The 9,507-nt window shown below is 40.3% G+C and overlaps 1 protein-coding gene across 1 annotated transcript; it reads left to right on the forward strand.

Moving 5' to 3' along the window:
- The first annotated feature begins 855 nt into the window (after nucleotides 1–855).
- RWDD2B (RWD domain containing 2B) lies at nucleotides 856–9,507 on the forward strand. The gene is made up of 6 exons (XM_019729878.2): nucleotides 856–997; nucleotides 4,944–5,127; nucleotides 7,604–7,830; nucleotides 7,915–7,982; nucleotides 8,105–8,467; nucleotides 9,057–9,507. Exons 3-6 carry the CDS (start codon nucleotides 7,624–7,626, stop codon nucleotides 9,289–9,291), a joined length of 873 nt encoding a protein of 290 aa, XP_019585437.2. The 5' UTR covers nucleotides 856–997; nucleotides 4,944–5,127; nucleotides 7,604–7,623; the 3' UTR covers nucleotides 9,292–9,507.

Here is a 9,507-nt window from a genome sequence, read left to right on the forward strand (position 1 = left end):
GTCTTCAGACGTTACTAAATGTCCTCTGGGGAGCAAAATCGCTCCCCTTCTCTTGAGAGTTGCTCTATTGCTTCACTGTAAAATTCTCTCAACTTTGCTGTGTGCTTGAAATTTTTCCTAAAAGTTGGAGGAAAAAAGCAATGATTTAATGACATTGAAAAATACCTACAAAATACCATGTAGAAGATGCAGCTATAAAGACCTATGTACTAATTTTATTTTTATAAATAAAAATCGCAGAGGTTAGCAACAATAACCAACACCAATGAATATCAGTGTTTACAAAATATCTTATTGGGGATTTCTAAAATGAATACGTAACACACAAAAAAAAGTGCACTGGGTATATTTCGATTGTGAAGAAAAACATTTCTAATTACTCTCGTGTGCAGTCGCCTTCAAACTGCCCTTTTACTAGCCGGGACAAACTTCTGTGTATGCCCAGGGTCCTTCCTAAAGTCGCCACAGCCACCATCCACGCTCACCCTCTCCCTAATGCCTTGCTACTCAGTGTTGTTCAGGACCGTCAGGATCGCTACAGCGCAGGAAGACTTTAGGAATGTGGAATATAGGACCCCACCGCTACCTACCGATCCCGATCTGCGCTATACAAAGATCCGTAAATGTTTCCTCCGCCAAGTTTGAATTTGAGGAGCGTTCCTTTAAGGGACCATTCCTTGACCCAGGAACCAGTGTTGGCTACACTTATCCCTGACAGTGGCAGCAGCTGGCAAGTGCCAATAGGGTAAAACAGGAACGCGATGGGGCTAAGGAATCCCAGTCGTCCACCGCAACCCGCGACTGACAGGTAGCCGCGCGCGGCTCGCGTTTCCGGGACGAGCGCGCACGCGCCCCGCAGGGCAGGCGCCGTCTCACTTCCCTAGGTCGCCCCGCCGGAGCGCTCTGCACGCTTCCGGTCGTCCTCCGGCTGAGAAGTGAACTGTCCACGCAGCCAGGAGACCCGGGGTTACAGCACCGAGGCGCTCCATGGCTCGAGGTGAGTCTTCTGCCCACTAGATCCCAGTGGGAGGGACCGAGGGTCGCTGCAGCAGCCCGTTCCTCGTCCCCGGAACTCGGCGACGTAGTGGTACCGCCTTCCCACGCGCTGCACACCGCTCATTGGTTAGAACGGGCTTCGCATTTCCTGCCCCCACCATCACCACCAACACCCTTCCCCCTCCAAGGCCTCGGCCATTGTTAGGTGCGAGGGCTTCTGTGCCCGGCGAGGCAGGAGAAAGAACAATTCGGCTCAGGAATCTTGTTTGATTCTATGGTCTTACAGCATTCGCGGAAATCTTGAATCAGAAAATTCTCTTACAGGGTTTTTTCTTAGACTGAAATCTCATCTACAGAAATAATTGGACAAATAAATGGTTTACTTGTGACAACACTCCCATAGTTGTCCCCCCGCCAATGGTGAGTTGGTCCCAAACTTCACTGCTTGTTTCGTTTTGTCTTCCAGACCTCCAAACTCTATGGTGTCTTCTCCCAACCTCACTCACTACCTGGGTGATTAAACAGACATGCCTTTAAATAAATGTTGATTACCCCCAAAATTGCATCTCCATCGGGATCTCTCATAAACCCATAACTACATCCAACTGCCTAATGGAAATCTCTACTCACTTAGCTGTCTTTCTAGGCACTGCATTAGTATGTCTAAAACCAAGCTTCAGATTTCTACCATCTTCATGTAAATAAAGGGCAAATCCATCCTTCCACATTCTTAAAGCCTTGGAATCATTTTTACATATCACATATAATTCATTGGTGAATCCTGTTGGTTCTTCGCTTTCTGTATGTCTGGAACGTGACCGTTGTTCACCACGGCCACCACCATGCCCTAATCCAAGACACCTTCATCGCTGCTGGAGTCACTGTAGTGCCTACTTGGTCTTCCTGCTTTCATCCTTGTTCCCCGGCACTGTTCACAGCAGTGAGGGTGGGCCTCTTCATAAGTAAGTCAAACCCTGCCAGTGGCCTTCCATATCCAAAGTTCTGGCGATGCCCTATGAGTTCCAACATAAATTGTTGTGCATTTCCTCTCTAACCTCTCTCCTAAAACCCTGTCCTGGGCTCGGTGTGCACCAGCCACCTGGTCTAGCATCCTCTTACTTCAGGGCCTTTGAATGAGCTGTTCCTTTCGCCTGGAAACTGTCCAGATAAACACATGCTTTCTTCTTCACTGCCTTCAAGTCTCTTCCTTACAGTCACCCTAGTGGATAGGCCTTCCTTGATCACCTTGTGTAAAATTGAACTATTCCCGCACACACACTTGCTCCCTATCCCCTTTAACTTCTTCAGTCTTCTCCATAACAGTTACCCACGGACCATATATATTTGTTTTGTGTTGTCATGGTCTCCTCCCACTAGATTAAATCTCTATGACAGCAGAGTTTTTTTGTACTTTTGTTCGTTGTTATAATCTTAGTGCCGAAGACAATGCTTGACATACAATAGGTGCTCAAGAAACATTGGCTGAATGAATGACCAATAATAATAATAGCAAGCACTTTTATAGCACTTACTCTGTTGCCAAGCACTGTTTTATCCACTTTCCACACATCCTCATGTAATCCTCACAGCAACCCTGTCATTCCCATTTTAGAGATTGCAAGACTGAGAAATTAAGCCACATGTCTAAGGTCACACAGTTGGTAAATGGCACTTGGGCAGTCTGGCAACAGAGTATATACTTAAACTGCTACGATAAAAAAAAAGTAAATTCATTTCCTCTAATAACCATCCAATGAGTTGTTTCCTAGATTCCTCAACTCCAAAACAGAGTAGAAAAGATATTTTTGGAATTTTAATAAGTCCAGGAATTTTAAATGTTTATATGAACATTTTTTTTAATAACACAGCAAATGCTTAACATGCCAAGTGAAAATAGTAGGACATGAAATAACTAGTAAACATTGTGTTTAAAGGAGAGAGAAGTGGGTAGCTTTAACAGTTATTTGAAAAAGATTCAAAATGAAGATGATAGGTAGCCTTGGTAATATTTAAACTACTTAACTTGGGGTGGCTAGATGACAAAACAGGGATTCCTGATCTGTTCTGTGTAGAGAAGAGCTAGTATCATTAGGTCTGGAAAAAACAGAAAGTGTTCCGGGGTCAGATAGGTTTGGGATGCTACACATACCAAACCCTCCTCTTAGAAATTCATGGTGTATATTGGGATCTAACAATAAAGACTGAAAAGCCACCCACAAAAAGTGTGCCTGTATAATTTATTGTCCAAAAGAGGACAATAGATTAAATCTAGGATATGCACTAAGTCAGAATAATAGGATGACCCATGGTCACCCTAAAGAAGCCTGTTGAACTTTGTGTCATTCAGCATTTCAAGAACTTATTGAAACACAAAATGTTTTGTGCAATTTTGTTTTCCCAGTGTGGCATTGACACCCTGGTAAAGTGTTTTAAGGACATCAGTTGAAAACACACTGGAATTAGGAATGATGTGCTTTTGGCATTGATTTATGCTCTGATCAGTAGGGACAGCCCAGTGTGTGCGACAGTGCTTCTTATTTTCCTGATTCATGTCATTTATCTTAATGAAGTCAACACCTCACCACATTTAGTCATTTCTATAATCTTTGATGTGTTTTTGACAGGGTCCATTGTAGCTACTGATTTGTCTGTCACCTGTGAGTAATTCACATTTCTTTTTCAGCAGCAGAACTCCTTTTGCCCTTTAAAAGAACCATACAATGAACTAGCTAAATTGTTGGCCAAATACCATTTTTTGATGGTAAAGAAATGATCCAACCATATTGGATGAAACAAAGAAAACTTGAATAAAGTAGACATGTTCCTAGAGGGCTTGATAATGGATCATCCAAGGCAGCTTTTAGGAAGGGAATGTACTCTCAATGTGTTGGCATTTCATGCTTCTGAGTCTGTGAAACTAACAGCCAGGTGGTGAATTGGGGAAAACTCACCCCACTGGGTAGCTGTCAGCGTCATCAGCTAGCTTGCCTTCCCCTGTGGGAATCTAGCATGGCAGGACTCCTTCCTTTCACATTGCAACACTGTTGCCCGGTCACAGAATAGGGGAACTTTTTTCTAATAGATGTCTCTCTTGCTTGTCTCAGTATACATCTGTTAGCTACTGCATACAGTCAGTTTACTGAAAGTGTGGTGTGTGAGTTGATGGATAAACATTAGAGGCAGAGTCCAGGTAGGAGGAGGCAAGGTCCCGGAAGGAAATACACACACACACACACACACACTCATACACACTCAACTTTGAAACTTTGAAGAGACTGTTTACTAAAGGGACTATTTACAGAGGTGTAGCCAGGTTGAAAGGAACTATGACTACTCCTAGGCCTGCAAGGCCTGCTGGAGCTGAGGAAGAAGGACTGGCTGCAGAAGATGTGGTCTTTAGCGGGTCACAGCCATTGTCTGAATCCCACCAAAGCAGAGGAGAGTAGTGAAGAAATACTGTGGATTCTTTCTTCTTCCATCCTCCCACTTCCTGCCAGAGCAGTGGCCGAACCCAAGCACAGGAAAGGCAGAGGAGTCAGGTGCTATAGGCTATGGGGTTCAGCTGGCCAGAATCCAAGGCGGGGCAAAGAAGGGCCAAGAATGGGTTTAGGGGACAAACAGAAAGTAACTAGCACATGAGAAAATGGTCCAAATCATGAGCCCCTGAATTAGGCCTTGGTAGTTGGGGTTGGGACAAAGGGACATGTTCAGGCCTATGCTTTTTGTCTGTGCTCTCCTGCCTCACAGACCTTTCCTCTCTCTCCCTGCTATGTCCCCTATTCCACTTGTCTAAGTCTTACTCTTCCTTCAAGGCTCAACTCAGATCCTGCCGCCTTCGTCAGATCATACCTAATGGCCCATTTCATTGATTATGCCGTCAGCTAATCCCTGTGATAATACCTAGTCTGATTATTTAACACCTAGTCTTTTTGTCTTCGTTGTTCTAGATCTTATCAAATATATGTCCTGACCCTCAAACTAAGTAGAAAGCTCCAGGAAGGAATGGTGGATGAGACTCTACGTATAGTAACTGATAGATAAACCGTACCCAAGATGAGAAAGAATTCCATGAAGACACCGTTAACCCAGATAATGGCGTTTGATTGCACAGAGTAAATTCTCTTTGGGAAGGTAAGCCATATTTTCTTTTATAGCGATGGGATTGAGCTCTACTGTTTCTTTTTAGAAGTGTAACCCATCTTTTTTTTCTGATGAATTTAGTACTGCAGGCTAATCACAAAACTTCAAATGACACAGAAGCGTACAAATTGAAAAGTAAAAGTCCTTCCCTTCTTTCTACCCACATTTCACCAACTGTTAATAGTTGGTTCATTTATCATAGAATGTTTTAATTGTCCCTTCTTTCCTGAAGGATATTTTCACTGACTATAGTATTCTGGGTCAATGGTTCTTTACTTTCAGCACTTGAAAAACAGTATACCTCTTCCTTCCGGCCTCCATAGTATCTGATGAGAAATATCCTCTTTTTTGAATTGTTGTCCCTTATAGCTAAGGTTCATGTCTCTCTTGCTGATTTTTTTCTTTGTCTTTAGTTGTCAGAAGTTTGACCATGATGTGTCTTGATATGGATTTCTTTGGATTCATCCTGCTTGAGATATGTTCAGCTTCTTGAATCTGTTTATGCTTTTTGAAAAATTTGGGAAGTTTTCAGCCATTATTTTTTCAAGTACTTTTTAAGCTCTCTTCTTTCTCTTCTCCTCTAGGATTCTGATGACATGAATGTTAGATCTTTTGTTATAGTTCCTATATGTCCCTAAACCCTATAGGTCCCTAAAACCTTTTTTGAATGGCACACATAGACATAAAACACCATAAAAAGACAATGCATTAAGATTTTTTGGGGGGTCGGCCCAGTGGCTCAGGCAGTTAGAGCTCCATGCTCCTAACTCCAAAGGCTGCCGATTCGATTCCCACATGGGCCAGTGGGCGCTCAACCACAGTTTGCCAGTTTGATTCCTCGACTCCCGCAAGGGAGTTGAACGGCACCCTCCACAACTAAGATTGAAAAGACGACTTGACTTGGAAAAAATTTCCCCAATAATAAAGTCCTGTTCCCCTTCCCCAATAAAAAATAAATAAATAAATAAATAAATAAATAAATAAAGGGGAAAAAAAGAGTTTTGTTTTGTTTTGTTTTTAAAGAAGGGAACTTTGTAAAAATTTTCAACTACTGTATGGCAACTTTCTGGAAGGCAACTTGGCAATATCTACCAAAATTTCATATGTTGTACCTGTTTTTCTAACAAGCCACCTCTACAGACTTATTCATGAATATACAGTATTTATCAAACGGTATATATAAAAGTAACCTCTGTTATAGAATTGTTCAGATAGTAAAAATGTAGAAGCAACCCAAATGTCCAAGGTAAAAAATGAAATAAATTATGAGATATCTACATGATTAAGTGTGACAGTCAACCACTAGAAAGAATGAGATAGATCACCATGTGCTGACAGTGAGTACATCTCCAAAATATAGTTGGGAAGAAGAGTGGAAGTAGGGGAAAAAAAGATATGTATATGTGATACATGTGGATATGGATATATTTTAATTATGTTTATATACCTCACTCTCTACATATATGTATGCATTATACCAGCATATATTTTCCACATGTGTTTATGTACAGTGCTTAAATTTTTGTCTGATTATGAAACATGAAAAACTCTTTGCCTTGGATTGGGGACCTAGGTAGATAGGAGAAGAGAGTATCAGCAGGAAACTATATTTAAAAATTTTCTTCTACTATTTGAATTTTCTAACCTTGTACTTAAAAAAACCTGTTAATAGGAGATACTTGAGCTGTGGAATAATTAGCAGCCTTTATTTCCTCTCTTCACATTCTGGTGTTTAAAAATTAATAAACTTAATATTAAGTTAGGAAAAAAAATTAACTATCATATAACTAAGTTCTCTTATTCTGTTCATTCTAGGTTTTCAAGGTAACCAGTGAAAGCCTCTCCTGGTAATATCACTGATAGGGCTTTTGACTACATACTTAGAGTATTTCAGTGAATTTGCTCATAGTGGTAGGTCAAGATGCCAGATCAACTATCGAGATAGATAGGAATTTGGTGCCTTGTCATTATTAGAGTTTTATTGCTGTCACTGGATTGTCCCACATTTTGGATCCTTAACATATAACATCTTTTACATATATGCTGTGTTTCTCCGAAAATAAGACCTAGGCGAACCATCAGCTCTAATGCATCTTTTGGAGCAAAAATTAATATAAGACCCTATATTATATTATATTTATTATATTATGTTACATTATATTATATTATATTATATTATATTATATTATATTATATTATACATGGTCTTATAGTAAAATAAGACTGGGTCTTGGGTTAATTTTTGCTCCAAAAGATGCATTAGAGCTGATGGTCTGGCTAGGTCTTCTTTTCAGGGAAACATGGTATTACAATATATTACAAAGTGGAATAACGGGGAAAGATACTCTTATTAAATTTCACATTTTATGAAGAAATCATATACATTTTCAATAAGTACCCATATTAATATACTTAGTTTTCCCAACAGTGCATATGTAAATTGTCTTTCTTATTCTTACCTCCTTAGAAACTTACAGGTATCCAAAAATGCTTGAGATTCAACAGGCTGAGGCCCAGCTCTCCGAGTTAGACCTGCTAGCCAGTATGTTCCCTGGTGAGAGTGAGTTCATAGTGAATGACCAGCTGGCTCTAGCAGAACTGAAAGATTGTGTTGAAAAGAGCACACTGGAGGGGCGATCTTCAAAAGTTTACTTTACTATCAATATGAACCTGCACATATCTGAGGAAGCAATGGTAATTCAGTTTTGCTTTTGGAAGAATTAAAACATGTCAAGTTGTAAAACAGCACTTAGGGCATTTTTCTTCTTTTTTGATCAGGCGATGTTTTCTCTGGCCTGTATTCTTCCCTTTAAATACCCTGCAGTTCTGCCTGAAATTACTGTCAGGTATGTTATAGAAACTGGCCAACTTTAGAAGTCAAAATTTATCTGAGAAGAAAAGCAATTGAGTTTGTTTTCTGTTCCAAGAAAATTGATTTAATTTTGTTATCCTCTATCTTTTCCACCAGATCAGTAGTATTAAGTAGATCCCAGCAGACTCAGCTGAACACAGATCTGACCACATACCTGCAAAACAATTGTCTTGGAGATGTCTGTATATTGAATGCCACAGACTGGGTTAAAGAACGTGCCTCTGGCTATGTCAGCAGAGACACCACCCCTTCCCTTGCTCCAGGAAGTACAGTCCAGCCTATCGATCTCATTCTCACGAGACTCTGGATCTATAGCCATCACATCTACAACAAATACAAAAGAAAGGATATTCTAGAGTGGGCGAAGGAGCTTTCCCTGTCTGGGTTCAGCATGCCTGGGAAACCTGGTGTTGTTTGTGTGGAAGGCCCGCAAAGTGCTTGTGAAGAATTCTGGTCAAGGTTTGCTTTCATGAATTTTGTATGCTGTATCAATAATTTTAGTGCTAAACCAGATACTAGAGCTGTACAATAGTATCTCCCTGGGGTTGTATCTTATGAGGATTCAGTGTCAAATCAGTGGGCAGAGTAGAACTCACATGTGGTCAGCATCACTTTCCTCATCTGATAGTGCACACAGGAGACGTTCTGTAAATAGATATTGAATCAAGCCCCTCCGTTTCCATGGAACTAATTTTTCCCTCATCAGTGATGCTGTAAGCTGTGCATACCCTGTGAAACAAGGGAATTTCTAATCTCATTTCTCTACTGATATCCTAAATGAATTTTTGAGAAGTCCCTTTGGGAGTTTGAGGTTCAGCAATTTCCACATTTTGAAAAAGCTGATAGGAGGCAATGGTAATGGCAATGCATGAGTAGATGGGATTACGACCAGAATCATATTTAATTAAAATGAATCCCTGTGAGATAAAAGTAGATTTCTTCACTTCTAGGAAAAGGCATTGATAAACCAGTTTTATAACTTCTATTTTCAGTGCTCTAGAATGCACAACACAGTTTCGAAATTTCTACTTTGAAAAATTTTTTTCAGACTCAGAAAATTAAACTGGAAGAGAATTTTGATTCGCCATCGAGAAGATATTCCCTTTGATGGTACAAATGATGAAATGGGAAGACAAAGAAAATTTTCAGTTTTTGAAGAAAAAGTGTTCAGCGTTAATGGAACCAGAGGAAACCACATGGACTTTGGTCAGCTGTATCAGTTTTTAAATGCCAAGGGATGTGGGGATGTTTTCCAGATGCTCTTCGGTGTAGAAGGACAATGACTGAGCAGTGGCGTAGTTGAAAGTATTTTGTCACTGTTGGCCTTTGATTTTTTTTCTCCCCCACTCTTTCTTGAAACATTAATTAATTTTACTTTAGTCCCATGCTAGAATATTGGGGGGGGGGGGAGAAAAGGTGGTATAGCTGAAATGCATCTGTTCAAAATATGTCATGATTGAAAACAACTGAATTTTAAATTATAATCTTAAAATTGTTGA

The sequence above is a fragment of the Rhinolophus sinicus genome, linkage group LG01, assembly GCF_036562045.2.
Source record: "Rhinolophus sinicus isolate RSC01 linkage group LG01, ASM3656204v1, whole genome shotgun sequence".
NCBI lineage: Eukaryota > Metazoa > Chordata > Mammalia > Chiroptera > Rhinolophidae > Rhinolophus > Rhinolophus sinicus.